Source organism: Aotus nancymaae, unplaced genomic scaffold (assembly GCF_030222135.1).
Source record: "Aotus nancymaae isolate 86718 unplaced genomic scaffold, 86718_ANA_hifiasm-v0.15.2.pri h1tg000089l, whole genome shotgun sequence".
In the NCBI taxonomy this organism is placed as follows: Eukaryota; Metazoa; Chordata; class Mammalia; order Primates; family Aotidae; genus Aotus; species Aotus nancymaae.
Window position 1 is genome coordinate 16272833 of NW_026988504.1, and position 25624 is coordinate 16298456.

The window sequence follows — 25624 nt, forward strand, 5'->3', positions numbered from 1 at the left end:
TATTATCTAGTCTGGATAAACACTTCTGTTTAAGGTATTAAAGATGATTTAAAAGTGTATCAGGTATGTCCACCTCTTAATGGACTTTGGTTCTTTTGAGAGCTAGTGGAGGGCATAAGGCAAGAATTTAAATAATTTTTAGACCGCAGAATGAGTGAGTGACATAGAAAGTGTTATTGCCACTGAAATGGGAAGATCATGCTTGCCTTCGAAGAGAGAAGAGTTCCTGGGAAATGTGACATATAAAGTTGGCCTGGGAGGGCTGCCAGGATTTCAGAGGTAGAGATGGTAGAAGGGAAAGAAGGAAATAAATAAGTCAGGGGGACCGAGTGCGGCTGAGCAAAAGCAAGAGGTCCCCTTTGTAGACTAGTAACAGGAAGCAGTTTTTCTGTGGCCAACTGGAAAGGAAGGACCAGATAGTATATATTTTAGGCTTCGTGAGTCATACAGTCTCTGTTGCACCTCTGTAACTCTAACTTTCTAGTGCCAAAGCAGCCATAGACAATTTGTAAACAAATAGCCATGGCTGCGTTCTAATAAAACTTTATTTATAAAAATAGACTGTGGGCCAGATTTGGCCCATGGGTCATAGTTTATTAACTCCTCCTGTAGAGCTTTGGTTGCCAGCATGAGGGTTTGGTATTTTACTGGACCAGTAAGAGAATTAAATATACTGTTTCTCTATCTCAGTCTCAAGTCATGTACATGTGTTATCTCCCAATAAAACCACAAGCAAGATAACCTGGTGTTTGCATGTGTGTGTGTCTTGCAGCAAATTGAAACCTTCAGACAAAGACCGGCGACTGTCTGTGGAAATCTGGGACTGGGATCGAACAACAAGGAATGACTTCATGGGATCCCTTTCCTTTGGAGTTTCGGAGCTAATGAAGATGCCGGCCAGTGGCTGGTATGGAAGCCATTTAGGTTGAATATGTCTCAAAGCATCAGACCATTTAGACAGTTAGGCTTAAGTCTCTAAAATGTCAGATGAGACAGGACATGGTGCCTTATGCCTATAACCCCAGCACTTCAGGAGGCTGAGGCAGGTGGATTGCTGAGTCCAAAAGTTTGAGACCAGCCTGGGCAACATGGAAAAACCCCATCTCTACAAAAAATACAAAAATTGGCCAAGTGTGGTGGTGTGTACCTATAGTCTCAGCCACTCAGGAGGCTGAGGTGTGAGGATCACTTGAGCCTAGGAGGCTGAGGCTGCAGTGAGCTGTGATTGCACCATTGCACTCCAGCCTGGGCAACAGAGCTGCCCTGTCTCAAAAAAAAAAAAAAAAGAATAAAGAAAAAGTCAGTTAAATGCCTACTTATGGCCAGGCTGGGCATGGTGGCTTACATCTATAAACTGAGCACTTTGGGAGGCCAAGGCGGGCGGATCACGAGGTCAGGAGTTTGAGACCAGCCAGTTTGAGACCATCCTGGCCAACATGACGAAACCCTGTCTCTACTAAAAATACAAAAATTAGCCAGGTGTGGTGGTACGCACCTGTAATCCCAGCTACTTGGGAGGCTGAGGCAGGAGAATCTCTTAAATCCGGGAGGCAGAGGTTGCAGTGAGCCCAGATCACACCACTGCACTCTAGCCTGGGTGACAGAGTCAAACTCTGTCTCAGAAAAAAGGAAAAAATGTCTACTTATCTGGCTGTAGTCTCTCCATAGCATGCATTTCACAAAACAGCTTGACTAGAGGCTACAGAAGACTTGCTAAGCTTACAGTGGTAACTCTTTTTCTCCTGTCTCTGAAAGGTACAAGTTGCTTAACCAAGAAGAAGGTGAGTACTACAATGTACCCATTCCGGAAGGGGACGAAGAAGGAAATGTGGAGCTCAGGCAGAAATTCGAGGTGAGGATAACAAAACGCCTGGAAACACCGTTCCTTTCTAAAGTCTAACTTCAGGAAAGATGTTGTGGTCACATTTTTGAAAGGCAACAAGTAATCTAAATGTTCATGATCTTTTTCTTTATTGAGAAACATAAATGTTGTGTGTTCCCTTTCCTTTGTAAGCCGTTGACATTTTATGTCTCTTATCACTTAGAAAATGGAAACTGGAACTGTCCCAGAAATGAAAGCGTGGTTGATTTCTACATAAGAAATCAAGGCACATCACTGGGGAGAGAAGCAGGGTTCAGAGGTCAGGATTGTTCTCACAAAGGAGGACTTGTACTCTTCTGAAAAGGAGGAAGTCATTCTGGCCTCTCCTCGGGAGCTCATTTGTGTGTAATCAGACTGTCATCTGAGATTTTTTTTTTTCTACAGAAAGTACAAGGTTCCTAATTTTGTTCTGAAAGACCAGCTTAAACAGATACGCCTTTGTCTTCGATCCCTTTTTACTTAGCGCCGATGTTTAGCAGAGGCCGCCTCCTCTTCCTCTTCCTCTGGGTATTGGTGTTTACCTCTGTCCCGGGTTCACTGGTCTTTTCATCTCCTCCTCTGCTCCTTACTTCTCTCTTTCTTCTCCTCTCTCTCACTTCTCCCCTTTGTTTACCAGTCATCTCAGCGTTTGGTAAACAGTTTTTTTCTCTAAGCACCTGCCTTATGTTTTAAAGTCACAACTTCTGATATTTTTCTCTTTCTCTAATCATTCATTTTGGCTGTTTGAGGGATTCCTATAGTCGCCTTTTCAGTCTGTGTAACTGGTTGATTCCTTTTTGAATCTTTCTCTTCTTCAGCCTAGTTAGAATTCCTGGAATTTCCCCCACTCTAGAGCAGTACACATGCACACACACACACACGTGTATCGATGCTGAACTGTTACTGACATGTTGACACTGATGGGATGCTGACGCTCTTGTTTCCCTCCTCCTGTTGTTCTCCAAGAAACATGTAGATCTAGGGGTAGGGAAGAGTGGTGGGGGTGGGGAGGAAATAAACCTTCTTCATGCCTCCTGCAAAAGAAACATATAGGTCTTATCCAGAGAAAATGAATCTCAAAGGAGGCAAAACATGCAGTTGTTCAAATTACTTTGTTAAACGGATGTTTGGTTAAAGTTGATGTTGGTGGCAAATACTAAATGGCAGGGGCTGTTTGGTTAGATGTCCTTGGGAGCACAAGTGAGTGAAATGAGTCACAGATAATCTCAATAAATGGTAATGAACAGCAGGCCTCAGGGTTGAGGCAATAGGGAGTGGTGGAGACTGGGGTGAGCTGGTGAGCTTGAGCCCTGTCTGAAGGTGGCGGCTGCTGCTACCCCACCCCAGACGATGTTTCCCACATGCGCATCCAGGCCCTGTGTTGCCAGATCTTCCTTCTTCAAGAGAAGCCAGAATTCCAGGTTTTTTCTGATTCCTCTTAATGTTGGCAGAGTTCTAATGTTAAAACTTAGAACCAGGCTGGGTGCAGTGACTCACGCCTGTAATCCCAGCACTTTGGGAGGCTGAGGCAGGCAGATCACTTGAGGTCAGAAGTTCAAGACTGGCCAGCATGGCGAAACCTTATCTCTCCTAAAAATACAAAAATTAGCCAGGTTTGGTGGCATGCGCTTGTAGTCCCAACTACTCCAGAAGCTGAGGCACAAGAGTCGCTTAACCCTGAGATGTGGAAGTTGCAGTGAGCCGAGTTCGTGCCATTGCACTTCAGCCTGGACCACAGAGCAAGACTCTGTCTCAAAAAAAAAAAAAAAAAAAAAAAAATTAGAACTGTCTAGGTGTGGTAGCTCACACCCGTAGTCCCAGCACTTTGGGAGGCTGAGGCAGGCAGATTGCTTAAGTTGACGAGTTTGAAACCAGCCTAGGCAACATGACGAGACCCAGTCTCTACAAAAAATACAAAAAATAGCATGGTGTGGTGGCATGCACCTATAATCCCAGCTACTCAGTGACTGAGGGACAAGAATCGCTTGATCCCAGGAGGCAGAGGTGGCAGTGAGCCAAGGTCATACCACTGCACTCCAGCCTGGGCAACAGAGTGAGACCCTGTCTCAAGAAAACAAAACAAAAAACTTAGAACTCTGTAGGTCAAATATACATCTATTGCTTTAGAGACCAGTAGAATTCAACCAGTAAGAACCAGCTTGTAATCTCTGCTCTTCAAAAATACAGGCGAGAAAACGTAATTTTAAAAAGTTATTTGTAGTTATCTACATTACAGTATGTATAAATATAAATATGTATGTGCATATCTATGTATCTACTATTTGTCTATCTATCGATAGAGAAAAGAATGAGATTCTTTTCAAAGAGACTTTATAAGATTTAGGGGAATTCAAGCACTAAGATGAAAGTCAGGGTTTTGGGCAGCATCCAATGGCTATGCCAGGTGTAGCTCTTTGTCAGTCTGTATTTCTTCCCCTGCTTCATTATCTGTTTCCGCCCCTACCCTGCGGCTGAGGATGCAGACCTGGGGTACTGCGCAGGGCCACCTTCTTCAGCCCCATCTCTGATGTCACACCACTTTTGTGACAGTGGATCCTTCTAGAGAGAGTTTCAGGACTGAGTGCCAGCATTACTCAGCTGTCTCAGGGAGGGGAGGAACCTGAGGAACTAGAAGGAACCTTCCTTACCGAATGTCATACCATGGTGTCGATCGCGAGCAGTCACTGGGTCAGGGGCCGCTGGCGCAGAAAGAATGCATTCGACAGAGAACGGCGTGGGCGTCAGCACGGGGTTCCTCGCAGTGTAGAGAAATATTGACCCCCTCTTTCTGCTTCATTGTCATGGCTTCCTGGTGAGTAAACTTCCTGTTTTTCTGGGCAGTGAGTTCAGCTTTTTCTAAAGGTCAGAGTTCTAAACAAACAAGCAAAATACAGGCCCGAGGGCATGAGCAAAGGGAAGCATTTCTCTTGGGAGGCTGGTCAGAGGCTGCGGGGGTGTTGCCGGTGACTGTTCATCCTCCTGGGAGGGCTGTGGGCTTTGCAGGAGCGCCAGCCCAAGGCCGTGCAGCGTCAAGGGGAGAGGTGGCATCAGCAGAGTTGCACGGGGCGGAGGCTTCGCTCTTCAGCCTACTGAGGTCTATGCTTGGAGTATCTGCATGAACTGCATTCTAGCTTTTTCTTTAAATACATTTCAGCTTATATTTCCTAGATTTTACTCGAATTACAGTAGCTCATTTGCTTAGAGCAGTTAAAAAAACACAACTGCGAGAGACTGGGCGAAAAGCCACTAGAGGATGGTGTCAAAAAGATGCCGAGAATTTTACGACAACTGCCATGCTTCATTGTAAATGCATATTCAGAGCCGATTTTAGGCAGGGGTTCAATCACATAATGGTGTTTTGTTGAGGTCTATAAATGTGAGAGTTGCAAGACTTTCCCAGTGCCAAGTTACCGGGAAGGGAGGCACCAGGGCAGAAAGACTGGCATCCACATTTGAGCAGTTCTGGGTGGCAGCCAGGCTTTGCAAACAGGGTGCCAGTTGGCATCAGGTGCAGTGTGAGGAACCTCTTTGAACCCACATCCCATGTCCTGCCTCTCAGCCTCTAGCATGAGCGCCTCCCAGTGTCTCCAGGCTCCCCTCTCTGAGCCCTTTCTTGCCAAATAACTGCCATGCTAACTTGCTTTTCAACACATGTGTCTTTTCTTCTCTACCCACTCTTTCATAGATACTTTGCCACCCTCCAGTAATAGTTCGATTCAGCTGAGTAAGATTTGTTTGTTAAGTTCAATGATGAATCCCTATTGGTTGAAACACACATGAGGGTTCGTCCTGTTGGGAACGGGCATCGCTCAGTGGCATCACACAGTGTCCAGTCTGTCCTTATCCTCCGTGTCCAGCTGTTTTCTAAAAAGGGTTCCCTCCATGCAGTTTTCAAATCCTTCTCCAGAAATCAAGTCATTCAGTTGGATGAAAGGGAAATCAAGTGAGCATTCACAACTCTGCCACTGCATTAGTATTCATTCGATCATTAGGTGGAAAGTTTTTCCAATTTAAATGGTTGGTTCTCGAATCTTGGCAAACAGAATGATCCCGGAGTGGAGCTCTTAGGAGCCAAGGAAAATTCCAGGGTGGCTGGAGACAACCTTCCTCGCTCGTACAGATCCTGCTTGCCGGAGCAATTCATCCTCCTACAAGACAAAACACACCAGAACCTTGATTGCGATATTCATGGCCAGTGTGTCTGTGGGCCTTTAATCTGTTCCACGTTTGTCATCAAGTAAAGTACACTTGGTCCCTGATTCACAAACATAAATGATGCATTTTTCCATTTGTTAAAAAGGTAAGGTGCCAGCAGCAGGCTAAGCAGACGATTCCTGCTTTCTGTGAAGCTTACGTTCTGTACCTGTGGTTCCTGCTGCAAAAATCTTTCGGAACAAAGCAGGGAGCTTATCATATCCCCTGTGCTGGCCGTGATTCCCCTAAATCTCCAGGCACTACTGAGGACAACTAAGATTCCTGTTCTTCCCTCTCACTTCTTGGTCTCGGCTCCCTGTGATGAGGCTCACAGCCAGAGTTGGGAAAAGGTCCATAGAGGTGGTGCAGAGGATGGGTTAGCTCTGCTCAGAAACTTTTTCTGAAAATGGTCAGATAATAAATATTTTAGGCTTTGTAGACCGTGCAGTGTCTGGTGTAACACTCAACTCTGCTGTTGCAGCTCAAAAGCAGCCACAGATACATAAACAAATGAGTGTTGGTGTATTCCAGTAATACATTACTTACAAAAACAGGTGGCAGACCAGATTTGGCCCAAGGGCCAGAGTTTGCCAGCTTCTGGCTTAGCCCATAGGCTCTGGAATCAAATCTTAGTTTTGTCACTAATTTACTACATGACCTCTCTGTGCATTGGCGTCCTTAACTGTAAATGGAAGTAATAGATCAGGACAACTAGTTCTATTATTCCATTAGTTATAAAGAGAACTAACGTCCTGATTCGATAGGATATTAGTTGTCAGTGAAGTAAATGTAATACCACAGTGAGAAGTCAGCTTGCACTGATACTTCTTAATTCAGTGGTTTGATGTTGGATCCTGATTACAAACTCCAAAGTGAGCACATATGAAAGATGATTTAGCCGGGCGCAGTGGCTCACTCCTGTAATCCCAGCACTTTGGGAGGCTGAGGCGGGTGGATCTGAGGAGCACTTTGGGAGGCTGAGGTCAGGAGTTCAAGACCAGCCTGGCCAAGGTGGTGAAACCCCATCTCTACTAAAAATACTAAAAATTAGCCAGGCATGGTGGTGGGCACCTGTAATCCCAGCTACTCAGGAGGCTGAGGCAGGAGAATCACTTGAACTCAGGAGGCGGAGGTTGCAGTGAGCTGAGATCGCACCACTGCACTCCAGCCTGGGTGACAGAGCGAGACTCTGTCTTAAAAAAAAAAAAAGAAAGAAAGATGATTTGATGTAAACCACAACAAGAATCAACACAAGTATAATAATGATTGTTGAAGCGAATAATTCATTAGAGAAGTGATTATGTTAACGACAGAAACGTCACAGCTGATTTACTACTGATCGCATTCACAGGGACTCCAGTGCTTCTGTTGCTATAATGCTGCCCTTTATCTTTTACAAAATCTGAGATCTGAATTGTTCACATCTTGAGCTGTACCCAAGGAGTTACATGCTACATTCACGTTTCCAGTGAGGGGAAAGAAGCCACATCTTTCCCTCTTTTAAAACAGTTCCACAAGTTCTTACTGTCATTTGCATTTCATTTCCATGGCTTTTAGTAAGCTTAGCATTTTTGTTTCATATTTATACGTCAATTGATTCTTTCCCTCAGCCTATTTGGGCTCCGTCTACCTTTGGAGCCTTGGAGTTGCCCTAGAATCAAGAAAATGGGCTGAGAGGCAGGGGAAGGAGAAAGGTGAGGGGAAGGGAGTTCTGGGACCAATTTCTAGGCCTGCCTTGGATCCAGCCACTTCGTATCCTCAGAGTCCCATTCCTTCCTTTCCCCAACCCCCCTTCCTCCTGTGTAGAGCCTTTCTCCTAAGGCCTGGCCCCTCTTCTCTAGGCCTGTTTACTTTGTCCAAGATGTTCTTCCCCAATCCTGCAACCTGAAGAGAAATGAAGCCAGAAGGTCAAATAACTCCATCATGGACCTGGCTCCCTGGGGCCGAGGGCACTTCAGGACAAGTGGTGAAGACCACGTCTCCCTTCTCCACACTTCACATTTCACAAAACGAAACATACATTTGCTCGTTTTGCTCCAGTATCACAATGACTACTTTTAATTTGCATTTTGATGGCTTTTAGCTGGGAATGGACTTTAAATGAACTCATTTCTACCTGTGGGGTTGCTTCTGTGCTCCACGTGCTGTTAACAGTTAATGGAGACTCTAATATAAAAAAGTCAAGCAGCTTTCCTTAACTGAGCCTATGCCATTTGATTCTGCTCAGTCGTGCGGGCTCTTTATTGTTTCCATCATTTATTCTTTCGTTCATCATTTTTAAAATAGAGCAAAATAAGTAGCTGAAAGCACCTTAGCCTTTTCCTCTTCCTACTGTAACCGTAACTTTTGCTGCCCGCCATTGCTCTATTCCAGAGCAAGTTAAACATCTCATATTAAGCCAAAGACATCTGTAGCAGAACGAAGACAGCTAAGTGGCCGCACACCTAGGGCTTTGTCTGCAATGGGATATTTCTCTTGTCACAATAGAATGAGAAATGGTGTCCTGTTAGAAAGCTGATGGATAATATATCACATATTACACTTTTGAGTATCAGGACCCAAGAAAACAAGATTAATTTATTTAAATTGCAGTGTCCCTTGAAGCTTGGATGAGCTCTCTAAAAGGAAATACTCTTAAGGTTCTTATAAAGGAGGAAATGTATAGCCCAGTGTGAAAAATGGTAACTGCTCGTGAAGTGCAGTTTTGAGGACCAGTTTCTATCCTGTCCCTTCCTGGGGAGCAGGAGGTGAGGCGCAGATGAGGCAGTGATGAAAGCTGCGGGAATCATGGCAGACGCCCGCTGTGTGATGGTTAGATGCTATAGGCAGTTTCTGTGCTGGGGATGGTATATTACTTTCATTTGAGAAGTGGTATTGCATAGTGGTTAGAAGCCTCAGTCTTGAACCCAGACTTCTAGGTTCAAATCCTGCCCCTTTTACACCCCAGTTGTATCACCTGGGGCAGATTACGCAGCGTTTGAGCATGGTATTTTTCTAGAAGGAATATTCAATTTAAAATAGTTGGCCGTAGTTTCATATCCCAGCTCTCCCACTAGAAGTGGTAGACTGTTGACCTTGGATACATTCCTTAAACTCTCTGACCTTGGGTTTCCTTGTTTATGAAGTGGAGATGATAAAAGAGCCTGCTGCATAGGACTGCTGTGAGGATTCACTCAGTTCGGTTATATAAGTTGCTTAGACTAGTCCCTGGCATAGAGTAAGTGCCCAATAAATGTTTGCTAATTATGTGAGATAGACATTATTTGCCCAAATTTGGTTTTGACTTATATTGATGAAAATTTACTTATATGGGCAAATGAGGTGTTATCAAGAGGTAAGAAAGGGCATTCTTAGTACCCCATTTTGAGCATTAGAAATTGTTATCAAGGACTTAATTTCTGACAACAGACCAGTGAATTGGTTATTCCAACATTTATAGCTTCTTAGAACCTGAAGCTGAACTCGAATTCTGCAATCTTGATGACGTTTTCAGCAGACAGGCTTCCCAGTCCGTCTCTGGGATGCCTTCAGTCTCATGCAGAGAAATACGTGTGTGTCTTCACCGTTCTTGTATTTGTGACCATTCAGAACTATGTGAAGTTCTAAACCAAAAGAAAACTGGCGATCATGAATGAGCTGTTTTGTGAGGATTAGAAGTCCAGATACTACAGGAAGCATCACTCTGGATTCAGACTGCCCGAAAAATCAAATGTGTATCTGTTTTTACTTATTCAACGGAAACGTTTTGAGATTATCCTTCTTACCAATTAACAAATTAATATGATCCAATTGAGCTATAATTAAGGTACTTAAATCAACAAAGATGAGACTCGGTTGCTAGGTTATATGCAGAAAGAGCAAGCAAGCAGTTTTCTCTTTACTTTGATCAAAATTAGATTTTCCCAAAGCCTCCATTGTCTTTGAAGACTTTATCTAATTCAGATTGTTCTTTTCCAGATAGCAGGGGAAAACCCACAAAACACATTTCACTAGAGACCCTCAGATAAATTGCAGCTATTTGTTGATCTGATCAGCCCTGCCACGGTTACTATGGAAACCAGAGTACTTTCAGATGACCTTTTAGACACAAAACAAAAAATCTGTGTGCCCCAATATGCTCTCTGCTTTTTTGTCCCTAAATAGCTTACTTAATTACTTTCTTAGCTGCGTGATGTTAAGGAAAAAAAAAATCCATAAAATGCACAGCAGTTGAAAGAGATATTTTAATGTTTGTACTTCAGCTTTGTCTTAGAAGCAAAGTCTTAAACTGATAGAGGAGACAGGTTAGTAGTAGAAATCATTTTCACTCATTAGATCACTGTCAACAGAGGTCAACCTGCCATTCAGCTGAGCAAACCCAGAGGAAGCAAGACAGCCTCTGAAAGCAACGGCACGGAATTTGATGCATCTGTAAGGGAGGGTACATGCATTTATATTAGAGTGCTGGCAGCATGTTTTCAGTTTAATTTATCTCAAGGAAATAATTTTGTTGGGAAACCAAAAAAGACTGTGCGTTCTAGTTGTCTGTCTAATGAATTCCTGAAACAGCGTGAAAGCCCTGTGTCTTGCAGTTAGCAGCAACGGCCTTGTGGGTGGGTGTTGCTGGTTAAAGAAGTGTTAGTTAATATCGGGCAAGCCTGATATGAAATGTTAGAGGCAGCTGTGCAAACGTACCCAGGCCCTGGTACCCACAGGGGAACAGCAGGTACCGGGGGGGCCACCATCCATTTACAGGAACTGGAAGGAGGGAAGACAGAGACATGTCCACTAGCACAAGCATGAACGTGGCAGCTAAGCATTGGCACAGGTCTTTGTGGCTCTATCTCAAGCACCGAAGAGGAAATTAAAGCCCCCTAAAATAAAATTAAGAAACCTAGAATAAGGGTGACACGAAACATAATGCTATTTGTTGTTTTCCCCAAAAAACATGTCCTACAGAGAATTAAGATTGCAGGTCCCTGGAGCGGTAAGTCGCAAGGGTTCCGAACTCGCTGAGTATTCTGAAAGAGGAAGTGGTGAGCAGTCTGAGCTCCGGATCTTGCACCTCCAAGTATGGGAGCTGATTAAAAATGCAGAGGGTATAAAGATACACGCACACGTATGTTTAGTGCAGCAGTGTTCACAATAGCAGACTTGGAACTAACCCAAATGCCCATCAATGATAGACTGGATAAAGAAAATGTGGCACATATATACCATGGAACACTATGCAGCCATAAAAAAGGATGAGTTCATGTCCTTTGCAGGGACATGGATGAAGCTGGAAACCATCATTCTCAGTAAACTAACACAGGAATAGAAAACCAAACACCGCATGTTCCCACTCATAAGTGGGAGTTGAACAATGAGAACACATGGACACAGGGAGGGGACCATCACACACCTGGGCCTTTCAGGGAAGGGGGAACTAGGGGAGGGATAACGGGGTGGAGAGATAGGGGAGGGATAGCATTAGGAGAAATACCTAATGTAGATGATGGGTTGATGGGGGCAGCAAACCACCATGGCACGTGAACACCTATGTAACAAACCTGAACGTTCTGCACATGTATCTCAGAACTTAAAGTTTAATAATAATTAAAAAATGCAGAGTCTCAGAGCCCAGTCCAGCCTCTGACCCAGTCAGAATATTCTTTTAACAAGGTCCCCAGGTGATTCCTGTGCCCATTGAAGCTTCAGAAATGCTGGTCAAGAAGATGAAACCTATTGACTGATGAGTAAACAAATTCAGTCTCCTGTGGTGGTGAAGACAGCAAGGACGGACTTCACCCCCAGTATCCATATTCAGTAGCGTAGGGATCAGTGAACTATGACCCATACCCAGCCTCCTGCTTGTATATACAGCCAATGAGCTAAGAGTGGTTTTAGTATTTTTAAATGGTTGAAAAAAAGAAGGATCATATTTATGAGACATGAAAATTTGGATGGAATTCAAAATCTGGTGCCCAAGAGTTTTATTAACACAACCACGTTCATTCATTCCTGTCTTGTCTACAGCTGCTCTTTTGCTACCACAGCAGAGTTGAGTCCCTGCAAAAGAGACTGTATGCGCCTCAAAGCCTACATGTGTGCCCTCTGGTCCTTTACAGAAAAAGTTTGTGACCTCGGGGTTAATGGAATAATAGGGTATTCAGACTGGAAGAGAGGTTTAAGATCACGTTTGTTGATCGGAAAACAAAAGCAAAAGGGATGTGCTCAAAGCTAGTTGGTACAGGACCCAGACCTCCTGTGTAGGTTGATGCTTCTGTCTCATATCCTGTACCTTCCCGTACCCCCTTCCCTGTGACACTCCCTTTTCTGACTCCCCTCCACGCATCCACCATGCTCATTCATGCATCTCAGCCCTTGCTTGTGCTACTTGGAAAGACCCTCCCTTCTCCTCCACTTCCCTCAGTCCCAGGCTTTTCAAATCCTGCACGTCCCTTTACATGATTCTCCAGCCTCTTAAAATTGCCCTGACTGTGCAGTCTAATGACTACTCACTTGCCAGACACACCTGTAAGATGTGTCATCTCCCTGATTCCAGAGTAAGAACCTCAGGCCCTCCTCTGAATGCTTTGAAGTCTAAACATCAGGCCCGTGAGGACTCCACCCTTCACCTGTGCTTTTTTTGACAGCCCAGAGGAGGATGTCTGAGCCAGCATCTTTATGAGGCTGGTTGGAGGGCTTCAGGGGAGAGGACACTTTAGAGCCACGAGAACCTCCCTTTCTTCGTCTAGCAGTTGCATCAAACTCGTGGGTGTGACTAATCTGATTGTTCTTGAAGATGGATCAGTTTCTTTCCCATATATTTTATGACTCCAGAAATCAGTAATTCTAGACGTTTCTAGCTGGTGGATGCTGCATCTCCTCTGTGTCTAGCACTGTCCCTGGGGCTAGAGACAGAACCTTGCTCTTGGGAACATTGTGGAGTAGTACTAAGGGATATGAGACCTTGTACCTCATCTCCACGTTCTGGAAACGACTCCTGACCCTTGTAGTGAAGGGAAGCCTACACCCTCTCTCCTAGACGGTAGCTAACCTAGATCAGCGGGAATCTGACCCAGGCCACATTTCAGTTCTTTGCCCATGTAGCAGAATCTCCAGCTCTTGAGATGCTGATTAAGCCTCGCTGCTGAAAAGATTATGGCTCGCCTGATGTAATATGGCTTTTATAGGCAAATAGGGCCACAGAGGCCTCAGAGAATTAAAAATGGCAGCTCCCCAAATGGGGTCCAGGAACACATGGCTGAGGAGCTCATGGTGGTGTATTTTGGTTTTAGCTGGTTTCCGTGGATGAGATCTCCTTGCCCATTAGGACCATTGCCTTGATGTACACATGATGGTGGCACTTCCCAGTTCATCAAGCCGACCAAGTGGGGTCATAGATGTCCCTGGTCAGGAATTCAGGGAATTCAATGGCTCTCATGTCCTCAGCACTTAATTGAAACCCAAGTGGTTAACATTTGGCACTCGTGCGGCTTCCTGCCATTCACCACTTTCATCTTGAGCAGAGGGGTTTTGCTTCCTCATCTCCCTGCCCAGCATCCAGGTGTGTGGTCCAGGAAGGACTCCCTGGGAGCTCTTGCAGATGTGTAGAGCAGGAGGTGCTATGCGTATCTGAACTGGGTCACTTCAGCCTTTCCTTTGATTTTTTTTCTTTTCCAGAAGGGGATTTGCGATGGTCTGTCATGTCCAAGTGTGAAACAGCCTTAAAGTTCTTCTAGGTCTGTTTGAGTCTAAGAATAACTGCCCATTGGCTGCAGAAGGCTGTGAAGCCACATGGCATTTGTATCAAGGCATCTCTGCTAAATGTTTTTTGTCTCCCTGTGAAAGCAGGTGACTTATCGCAGATGACAGTTGGACGTAGGAACCTCCTAAAGTCATGCCATGTACTTCTCAGGGCATCCCAGCTACTCAATTCAGAGTACCCTAAACCTATAGATACCCAAGCAAAGATCAGGCAACCCTACGAGAAAGATGCAGGGGAAATGCCAGAGTAAATGTCCTCTAAGGTTCTGTCCAACACCGAGATTGCAGCAAGAGTGTGTCTGTTGCTACTGTTAGTTCCCGCTAATCTCGATGTGGATTAAGATCGGCATCCTAAAATAGAGCTTTTGGGATGGGAACGAAATGGCCTAGTTTGGGAACAATCTTAAATGGATTTGTGATCACTGATTTTTAAAGGCCCATAATGATAAAATGGAATAGAAGATAACCCATACCTCGTAAAAGAGATGCAGAACTCATGGTTTTTTAGTAGACAAAGCCTCCATTTGCCTCTGATCTCCTCCGTTCAGGTTCTGGGCTGTGAAGACCCATTCAGGCTGTGGGATTTGTGTTCAGAAATCTGATCCCCGTCAAATTCTCTGCCAGAAGCTACCTCCCGCTATGTGTGAAGTTGGGGGATTACCCCCATGAATCCATGTAGAGAAATCTCTCTCGAGATGATTTTCTTTTTTTTTTTTTTGAGAGGGAGTCTCACTCTTGTTGCCCTGGCTAGTGTGCAGTAACTCGATCATGGCTCACTGCAACCTCTGTCTCCCGGGTTCAAGCAAATTCTCCTGCCTCAGCCTGCCAAGTAGCTGGGACTACAGGCGTGTGTCACCACACCTGGCTAATTTTGTATTTTTAGTAGAGATGAGGTTTCGCCATGTTGGTCAGGCTGGTCTCGAACTCCTGGCCTCAGGTGATACACCCGCCTCAGTCTCCCAACAGTGCTGGGATTACAGGTGTGACCCACCACACCTGGCCTCTTTGAGATGATTTCAACTTTTCTCACATTAGTATTTGAGAAAGGAAAGTTATCCAGTCAAGATAGGGTTTTTTTTTTCTTTTTAGGCAGAAGTTGAAAGTGAAAAGCAAAGCAGACCCTGGTTGTGTGGCATTCAGGCAGCCAGAGCTTGGTTAACTCCCTGTCCTGCCAGCTTCTCTCTCACCAGTCATCTGGGGCACTTCAAGATACTGAAGAGCCTTCTGAATCATCAAGAAAAAATAAAATCTTGTTATTATAGTTTTCATGGTAAGCGGGTTTGGTTTCATCATAATTTATTGATAAATGTCAATCTGTATATAAAAGTATTGGGCACCTAGCTATGTGTTACCTCAAACAGGTGGATTAACCAAATACTCCATGACCCCATCATGTGAACTGGCCAATAGCAAAACAGAGCCATGAATGTAGTGGAGCTCTTTGATGGGAGTGAGACCACGTTCAGACACTTAAATGCCACAGGAAGAGAGAAGGGTCCTGTCCACATAAAGCGTGATTCTAGGCCTTTCACTCTTCCAACAAGAAAGAGTTCCTTCCTACCCCTCCAGGGGCCAAATGAGACCTGCACCTGGGGCACCTCCGGAGCAGAGCGCACTGGAAGGTTCGCCGCACCTCCTCTCCCGACCCCAGCGCTGTGTCTCGGGGTCACCATCTGGCCCCTGTGCCTGCCTGCATCAAAAATGGAACCTGTGCTGTGTTGTACTCAATCTTGTTTTCTTGCACTGCTAATCGTGTGTAGCATTTCCTGTGCGTAGCATGTCCTGTGTGTAGCATTTCCGGTGCGTAGCATTTCCTGTGTGTACTGTTTCACCTACTAACCTAGCAGTTTTTCTCCTTCTCCTATCTTTTACAGGACTGTCATGTCCGCTTCTTAAAGGTAGTTCTTCCTCCACTCTCTCCTCGTCCATTTTCCTTCCACAAAAACACTTCCCTCGGTTTTTGCGGCTCCCGAGCCTCTGCCTGCAGTCATGCTCTCCACCCTTAAGGATGCACTGTGTGGTCTGGTAGCTTGAATTTCACACCTACTTGTGTCTTAGTCTGTGTGCTCCCTTCCAAGTGGCCACGGCCCTCCCATGAAGAAAAACGCCATGTCTTAATCACCCAGAGAATAGACCAGTCTCCCCTCCTCTTCAGATTAGCTTAGTTTAAAATTTTTACTGGCCAGGCATGGTGGCTCACACCTGTAATCCCAGCACTTTTGGGGGCCAAGGTGGGCGGATCACCTGAGGTCAGGAGTTTGAGACCAGCCTGGCCAACATGGTGAAACCCTGTCTCTACAAAAAAATACAAAAATCAGCCAGGTATGATGGCAGGTGCCTGTAATCCCAGCTACTTGGGAGGCTGAGGTAGGAAAATCGCTTGAACTGGGAGGCGGAAGTTGCAGTGAGCCGAGATAGCGCCACTGCACTCCAGCCTGGGCGACAAGAGCAAGGAGACTCCATCTCAAAAATAAATAAATAAAATTTTACCAAGCAAATATCAAAACCTCCTCACAGTGATTAAAGATAAGTTCAAGTCTGTGTTGAAAGCCTCAAACAAACAGAAAGAGTGCATCTTTAAATGGACAACTCATCTTCCTTTCTTTCTGTTAATAGATATCTTTCAATCACATATGAGTTAAGACTCATTTTCAGTTTTATAGGGATACATCTGCATTAGCATGCAATCAGTATGGTGTATTTACACTACATGAGTGTGTGCATATGGACGATGTAGTGTAATATATCGTAGGCTGAAATCCTCTAATTGTTCTGATGTTCTTAATGCCTGGCTTAATAATTCTCCCTCTATTTCATTTTTGCTTGTTTTTTAATTTTTTTCCCAACTCACTTAATCGTTGCAACCTAATCAGCCATTCTAGCCCCAGACTATGGAGGGGAATTTTGCAACTTGCATGTAAATGATTTTAAAAGCCTGGTCTATTATCGTCATTTCTGTTAGCGCCACTCTCTTCTGGAAAGCTGGTTAGGGCCACGCACCAGCTGTGCTCTCAGCATATTGCCTGTGTTAGTAATTAAAATCAGCCCAAGATTGTTGCAGTGCGTTCATGTTCATATTGGAACAAACTGGAAAATTTAAACCCTCAAATGCTTGGGTGAAGGATTTGCAAGGGGATAGACCCCACTCCCCAACCCCAAGCTAGAATCAACATATAACACTCTCTTAAAAACACCGTCCTACAGAAAGCATCTAATAATGTTTTTAGAGTTTCTCATCTCTAGAACTTGTATCTGACCCTTCAGATGTGTCTGTTAGAGGAACCACGGGAGATTTGTGACTGAGAGAAACTGGGAATGAGAAAGAAAAAAAAAATTCCTTGAGGTTTCATAAGTCTTGCAGAGTGTGGTGAATACTGTGTGTGAAAACTGCCTTTCAAGGCTTCTGTTGTTACGGAACAGTTACTGTACCCTGCCTTGTCTGTGTTGAAAATCCTGTCCCATGATGCAGTGCAGGGTGCTGACTTTGGATAAACATCTCTAGAGGTCGGCCACACCTGAATACACTGAGCTACTGGGCAACTCCTTCCACTGGAGGAAAACCCTCCAGCATTCTCAGGGGAGAGAGGCACCTCTTGATCACTCCAGGAGTTGGAAACAGTTCCTGTTTAAAAACCAAATAAGCTGGGCGTGGTGGCTCACGCCTGTAATCCCAGCACTTTGGGAGGCCAAAGCAGGTGGATCACAAGGTCAGGAGTTTGAGACCAGCCTGGCCAATATGGCGAAACCCAGTCTCTACTAAAAATACAAAAATTAGCTGAGTGTGGTGGCGTGCACCTGTGGTCCCAGCTGCTCAGGAGGCTGAGAAAGGAGAATCACTTGAACCCAGGAGGCAGAGGTGGCATTGAGCCGAGATCATGCCACTGCCCTCCAGCCTGGCGACAGAGTGAGGCTCCTTCTCAAAAAAACAAAACAAGTAGGCTGGACGCGGTGGCTCACACCTGTAATCTCAACACTGAGAGGCCGGGGCGAGTGGATCATGAGGTCAGGATTTCGAGACCAGCCTGGCCAATATGGTGAAACCCCGTCTCTACTAAAAATACAAAAATTAGCTGGGTGTGGTGGCATGTACCTGTGGTCCCAGCTGCTCGGGAGGCTGAGAAAGGAGAATCGCTTGAACCCAGGAGGTGGAGGTGGCATTCAGCCGAGATCATGCCACTGCCCTCCAGCTTGGCAACAAAGTGAGGCTCCTTCTCAAAAAAACAAAACAAGTAGGCTGGACGCAGTGGCTCACACCTGTAATCTCAACACCGAGAGGCCAGGGTGGGTGAATCATGAGGTCAGGATTTCGAGACCAGCCTGGCCAATATGGTGAAACCCCATCTCTACTAAAAATACAAAAATTAGCTGGGCGTGGTGGCGCACGCCTGTAGTCCCAGCTACTCAGGAGGCTGAGGTGGGAGAATTGCTCGAACCCAGGAGGCAGAAGTGGCAGTGAGCCGCGATTGTGCCACTGCACCCCAGGCTGGATGACAGAGCAAGACTCCATCTCAAAAAACACAACAACTAAGTAAACCCTCTCATTGCACCCTCTGCTACTTCAGAGGAACACTTCCACCCTGATGGAAGGAACTCCTACTTGGGTCCTGGGACCCTAATGAGGACCCAAACCTCTTCCACCTGTGTGGCCTGATGTACCTGAGCGCTGTGTTTATGTCCTTGTTATGTTAAACACTTTGTTATTTCAAAGAAACATATGAATCACAGGGCTTAGTTTCCCAGCACGTAGGAAAGCTGGGTGTTGCTGTAAAACTGAGATGTGGCCAGAAAGGGAACTAATGAGAGGGGAGAAAAATAAGAGGAAAGGGTTAAGGTGAGGCTTTCACCTCCCTGGGTTCCTACCTGGCTCCTCCTAGCTCTAATGAGGGGCTGCCGCTGTCCCCTTCTCCTTGAGGACTGTCCCTCTTCTCCCACCTGCTGGGCAACATGGCTCTCACCCCGTCATTCCAAGAAGGCAGCAGGGTGTGGTAAGGAAGTGCCACACTATGTGGGGTCAAGGGTTCAAATCCCAGCTGCACCATTTCATAGCTGTATAGCCTGGGGTCACTCAGCTCATCCCTCTTGCCTCAGTTTCTCCAATTCTAAAATGGAAAAGTTAAAAGTACCAACCTCCTAGGGATGTTGGGATGATGAAATGGGTAAGAATGGAAGGTGCCTAGAACAGCGCCTGGCTAGGCTGGTGTTGGCTGCAGGCATTACTCTCAGCCTTTTCTCTACCTTCCATCCGCAGGAATTAGGAATTACAGAGTTTTCCTTAATGGAGGTGTCACTGTGCATTGCTGGTTTCTAAGAAGCCATTGCCAAGTTAGAGTGAACGCTTTGTGCTTTTTTTTGGAGATGGTCTCGCTCTGTTGCCCAGGCTGGAGTGCAGTGACATGATCTTGGCTCATTGCAACCTCTGCCTCCCAGGTTCAAGCACTTCTCCTGCCTCAGCCTCCAGAGTAGCTGGGACTAGAGGCACACACCACTACACCTGGCTAATTTACATACACACACACACAAGCACACACATACTTTTTTTTTAAGTAAAGCTGGGATTTCATCATATTGGCCAGGCTGGTCTTGAACTCCTGACCTCGTGATCCGCCCAACTCAGCCTCCGAAAGTGCTGGGATTACAGGCATGAGTCCACACGCCTGGCCTCATTGTGCTTTCTAAACCACTCCCGGGCCCGAGGTTGGGAGACCCCAGTGGTATATTAGATTTACAAATAACCCATTGTGAAGGAACGTGGCCCCGTATTCCACCCCACTCCCACCTGCAGCAGTGAAGCGAAGCCATCCTGAATTCATGTAAGAACAGGGACGAGAAGCGTCAAGTCCACAGCCTCTTTTCTGACATGCTTTGTGTTGGTGCTTGTTTCTGATGTTTCCTGCGTGGTTTTGTTATGAGGACAAGAAACAGGTTACTCTACCTGAGAAAGAAAATGTCACCCGCATGTTGGAAATTCACCCTGACCCAGGCAGCGATAATAGCTTGCCACTGTTTGCTCACACCTGTCTTCAAAGTGGCTTCCTTGGCTTGGTCATGAGCTAATCTTTACCTTGTGGCTTTTTCTGAAAATAGACTTGTCAACATTCAGTCCGAGGCTGGCCCCAGGCACTGGTTCTCTCTGTTGACAGGCTGCGAAGAACCAGGCAGGGAGGGCTCTGTCCGTGACTCACCAGTGGTTATGGGTGGACAGCCAGGCCTGCACAGAGGTGATGGCTTGGGTGGAGGCAGGCAGGACAGGACCATGGTCTCAGCTCTTACTAAGGGTATTCCTTTCGTGACTCACATTCCCCCAGGCCCCAGCAGCCTGTGGATACCCTTAGAGTCACAATAATTGTATTAATTTAGACTTCCTGGCTTTTCCCTGGCCCACTGACATAAGACCTCTGTCCACTTCCAAAGCCCACCAGTCACAGCTGGGAGATGTCAGGAGTATCTCGCATGGTGACGAAGTGATCCAATCACACACCTTTCCTCTCCAGTGCAAGGCTCTCTGCTTTCAGACCACTTGTATCCCAGCCATGTCCCCCCTCACTGCTTCCCTCAGGGAGAATGCCACCTTGTGAGTCCACGCCTCAACTTCCCACAGCCCCCCCCAGGCTGCCAGACCTCGTGGAGCCAGAGTACTAGGGTGCAAATACCATGTGTAAAGAAAAAAGGCCCCTGACCTCAGCCACCCTTGTGTCCTCAGGCCTGTGCCCGCCATTGGTCCTGTGCAAGTTCCCTGGAGGCAGCTGGGAAGCCCCTCTCTTTCTAGGAGAGGTCTCACTCTGCTGCTGCCTCATCTCTCCCCCTCCCTGGAATGGGAATTTGTCTTCTGACACTGCCACTTGGCAGCAGGCGATGACTGTGGCAAGACTAGTCAGAATGGCAGCAGTCACCAGCCCCAAGCTCTGATCACGCCCTCACCACTGCAGGATGGGCAGCTTCCAAGCCTGCAGGATGAGGAAGGGAGTGTTGATCCATTTTACAGATGAAGAAACCAAGGCCTCAGAGAAGTGAGCAGTACGTTTACTGGTGTTTCAGACCACTGCTGGCAGACTCCAGATCCCATGCTCATCAGCCTCCTGAATGCCCCCCAGGTCCCCCGTGAGCTGCTGGACACAGAGGACTCTGAGAACAGCCCAGAACACTGCAGCTGCCGCCAGCCTTGGAAGCAGGTGTCCCATTGAGCTATAATTAGGCCCTTGTTTTTAAAAACTGGTGTGGATTAAAAAGGCTCAGTGAGGGTAGGATGAAATCAATGATTATGGAAATACTGTGCTAAATTTAATGACAGTCGGCCCTGCTTTCAAAATGCTTGCTCCCATCAGAGACATTTTATAGAAATTTCTGTTGAGTAGCTGAGCAGCGTATCCAGCATTTCGGGGATAGGATTTTTTTCTCTCTCTTTCTCTGTGAGGATGCCCAGTCATCCTGTTTTCCTTTCCTGCAGCAGCTGCAGAGTCATGGAGGGAAGGCTCTGGAAGCTTCTTCCTTTGAGAACTGGGCTTTATTGCCAGTTATCACTTGGGTGTGTTTTGTTACTGTTTTTTTATTGACTTCAGGAGCTGCTGTTCTGTGCTCACTGAGCTCCAATTGGATTTTCCCAGAAGTGGCTTTTTCATTGAACTCTGCCCTCATGTGACTGTCATGACTTTTCACTATTTTCCAGGTCATTCTTTGTTTCTAAGATCAACACAGTGGCTCTCTCAGTCCACTCCAGGGCCCCCTGCAGCCCTCACTGCCTCCCTTCCCCCAAGGCCTTTTCTTGGATCTGTGGCTTGCAGAGTCTGCGCCCAGTCAAAGGTTTGGAAAGATTTGGGAAACGCAGGAAGGTCTACAGCTGTTTGGATCTTTGTTTTCTACAAATAGAGCACACAGAGATACTAAAACCCACTTTGGGCATCAAAAGTAGGCACTCTGTAGTTCCGTTGGCATTTTGCAAAGTCCCAGCACTTACAGTAGTGGTTCAGGTCATCTACTATAAAGGAAACAGTTTTCTGCAACTGCATAGATTCAGTTTTGTGTAGTTTGTGCCATCTTGCAGCATTTATAGGACTTCACCTCTGTAAGGCAGACTGGTGAATCTTAGGTTATTTCTGCTGAAAGATCTCAGCCAAAAAGCAGTTGCTTCAGGAACTAAATACCACAAGAGGGCAGTAAAGATGTGCAAATGAAAGATTCCATGCCACCTGCACACAACAAATAGCAATGACCTTTTGCCTGGATGCCTTCACATTTTAGTGGGCGTGAAGATGAGATCACCACCCTGTGCTCCCAATTGCTCCTTGGTTTTAGAAGATCTTAAGTGTGCTGCAAAGAAGTCAAAGGTTTCTCAAGAGATGGATGGCTCCTTCAGTCTATTCTTGCTTGCACGGGGCCCCAGCCCATTTTCTATCTCCTCGGCTTTTTATTAGCAGCAGAGAATTCCCTACGTCTAAGCTATATTGCTGACAGTCTGAAAAACCACTTACTCTGATGACGTTTGTGAGTTCATGTGACTCTTGACCCTGCCACAGCCAACCCATAAAGCCATTGTGGTGTTAATTCCAAAGGGGAGCATTCCTAGCAGGAAAAGGAATAGGTTTCCAAAAATTAGTAAGTGCCCAAAGTTCTCGAACAAAGCTATGTCATGGCTGTATCAGTGCACCCTGGGCCTTCCTCTAAGCCAGGCATCAGATGCAAGTGTGCCATCAGCTAGCTCCCTGGTGGGAGAAAAACAACATTTTTGCAGGTGGAAAAACTTAAGCTCATTGGTGGAGAATCCTCATATAAGCCTGAAGTTTTAGCAGTTGGGGAGAACACGGTACAAGGGCAAACCGCCTTTCCAGGAGGTGTTTAGCAGGCGAGACAAGGGGTGCACCATCAAGATTAGCCAGCCTAACTGATGTGTCGATTATCAACAGACAAATCTGGGAAACAGGGAGAATGTGGGTTGGCTGTAAAGAAAATCACACACCGGGATACTAGAGGTGACTAGGACGCGGCATGAAAAAAACCAGGCACTTTGCAGTTTCCACATCTGGCAAGGTGCCAACATGTCACGGGATCCCACGTTTCTCCTTGGAGTATGGCTCAGTTGCCATGACAACGGAGGCCCTCTCGCTGCCTGCGAATTTATTTTAACTGGCAACAGCCAAATTGGGTGTGTACATGAAGATATTTCTCATTAAGAAAACGGTGGAATGTGCTGCCCTTCAGTTTTGCTCTGCTGAATACATACTTCTCACCACCATTGTTTGGCTGCCAGATTTCCTTTTCCTGTGCTGGCCCCCAGAGCAAGCATTGTGGAAGAGCCTGGATAGTGATTTAATTCTAGTGCTCTTGAGATGCTTAATTGTCGCTGTTCTGATAGGTTAGTTAAGGAGATACAGACATTTTATTGAACTCTAACTGCAAATGACGATGAATGATTTGAGAACCTGGATGATACAGGGCATGGGTCATCAAACTGCAGGCCACAGGCCAGACCCCAGCTGCTGCCTGTTTTCTCCATTAAGCTTTATCAGAACACAGCTTCCCTCCTTTACCCACTTTTGTAGCTTTCGAGCTACTGTGGCAGAGTTGGAAAGTTACAACAGAGACAGTATTCGGCCCACAAAGCCACAAATATTTATCCCCTGGACCTTTACAGAAAAAGTTTGCTTACCCTCAATGTAGGAGGAAGAGCACTAAATTCAAAGACCAGAGTTCTGGATTCAGAGCCCAGGATGGAAAACTGATTTAGACATACCACCGTTTCCCCCTGGGCTCATTCTCCTTATCTGTAACATGGGCAGCCTTGATGAGAGTATCCCCAAGTTTCTTTTGAAATCTAAAAGCTCTGTCATCTTCCTGCTGTTAGTAGACAATTACAGCCCAGCTGGAGCAACCCTTAGCGCAGGGGAACGCGGGATGATGCACCGTCCAGTTTCAGGGCCTCTGTAGAGAACAGCCATGTCCTTCTCTTCTGCCCCAGCACTGCCACGAAGTGGCGCAGGGACTGTAGTGGAGTTAGCTCTCTAGACCTCAGCATCTTCATCTGCATCCCAGGCAGGTCGGAATCCCCAGGGATGCTTCTGTGGCTGACAGTCTGTGGTTCTGAGGCATTCACTGTATTTGCCAGCAGGAGAGGGAATGACGCACGCCTGTGATTTGCCAGTCACCTGTGATTCCCGCCTCCGGGAGAAAACTCCAAGTGGCAGGTGTGGACCCAGTTGTGTGGGAGGAATCACCCAGGCCCTTATTTCCAGGTTGCAGTTGCAGATCAAATTGTACTAGAAAAATGTAGTCAGAAGGAAGTGGGGTGGCTTTGGGGACTGCCTTACCTAAGGATCACTGTTAAGCTCTCCATACAAATTAGCTCCCCTTCCGCCTTAGGCCACTCAGGCTGCTATAGCAAAATACCATAATCTGTGTGGCTTACAAACCGCATACATTTATTTCTCTTTTCTGGATGCTGGGAAGTCTAAGATCAAAGCGGGTGAGGTGTCTGGTGAAGGCTCGCTTTCTGGTTCACAGATGGCATCTTCTGGCTTTGTCCACATGTGGCGGAAGGGATGAGGAGCCCCTCAGGCCTGTTTTTATTAAAGATTTTTTAAATTTAGAGACAGGGTCTTATGCTGGCACCCAGGCTGGAGTGCAGTGGCACAATCAGCCTCAAATTCCTGGGCTCAAGCAATCCTCCCACCTCAGCCTCCCGAGTGGCTAGTACTACAGGTACACACCACCATGCCCGGCTAATTTTTTAAAATTATTGTTTGAAGAGATGGGGGTTTCACTGTGTTGACCAGGCTCTTCTCAAACTCCTGGCCTCAAGCTATCTTTCTGCCTCAGCCTTTCAAAAGTGCTGGGATTAGAGGCATGAGCCTGGGATCACACCCAGCCTCTGATGCCTCTTTTATAAGGGCACTAATCCCATTCATGAGGGCTCCACCCTTATGACCTAGTCACTTTCCAAAGGCCCTACCTCCTAATACCATCACCTTCAGGCTAAGGATTTCAACATGTGAGTTTGAGGGACACATTCAAACCATAGCACCTTCTAAGACCACTTCCCATATTGTGGAAGTAAAGATGTATTTTTGTTTTGGCATCTGAACATAAAACACATAGACACAGCCAAATCTGAGAAGGAAGTACTGTTAGAAATTCCAACCATGAATTTAGACACACAATCTAAAACCAAGAGCCTGCCTTCAGGAATTAGGCTTCCTTGACTCTGGGCTTCCTCCTTTTCTCTTTGACTTTTCATGTTGAGATTAAAATGTCTGTCCTTGTGCACTTGGGCACAAGGGTACTTGTTTGTTACCTCCCCAAAAAGGTCACACACAAGTAATGAATATTTCATTTTATTGTGAAATTGCTGGAGATCTCCAGCAATTTCACATCCAGGAATCTATCCTGGGGACTTCAAGGATGCACACAGATTTGGACTGCAAAACTGTTCATCTGCATGTTGCTGAAAACAAAACTGGGAACAACCTAGGTGTCTAACAATAAGGGGATGGTTACATCAACTACAGTAGAGCCATGTAGTGGATATGATGCAGTACTCAAATCCTGTGGCAGAAGACTGCTTATAACCAGAAGTTCACAATAAGCAAAGGGGAGACGCAGCTGACACACAATCTGGTTCTGTGTATATCACACAGGAAATCATGAAAAGAAAGGAGTAGGAAAATGTCCACCAGAATGTTATTAGTGGTTACCTCTGGGTGATAAAATTATAGATATTTTAGTACATGTGCTGCCAAAGTGAGTATAAAATTATAGATGTTTTAGGCCAGGTATGGCGGCTCACACCTGTAATCCCAGCACTTTGGGAGGCCAAGGCATGCAGATCACTTGAGGTCAGGACTTCGAGAT

General features: G+C 46.0%; 1 protein-coding gene and 1 long non-coding RNA gene across 5 annotated transcripts in view; one reads left to right on the forward strand and one right to left on the reverse strand.

Annotated features, from left to right (window-relative positions):
- The window catches only part of PRKCA (protein kinase C alpha), a 495684-nt gene that overhangs the window by 381138 nt on the left and 88922 nt on the right, over positions 1 to 25624 (forward strand). For all 4 annotated transcript variants that reach the window (XM_012453857.3, XM_012453858.2, XM_012453859.3 and 1 more), the window contains 2 exons: positions 773 to 907; positions 1756 to 1852. In XM_012453857.3, the coding sequence (XP_012309280.1) occupies positions 773 to 907; positions 1756 to 1852 (232 nt within the window). The remainder of the gene's footprint in view (positions 1 to 772; positions 908 to 1755; positions 1853 to 25624) is intronic.
- LOC105718209 (uncharacterized) lies at positions 1953 to 4684 on the reverse strand. Its single transcript, XR_001107709.3, has 2 exons — positions 4510 to 4684; positions 1953 to 2895 (listed from the first exon to the last, which is right to left on the reverse strand). It is a non-coding gene; the product is annotated as an uncharacterized LOC105718209 (long non-coding RNA).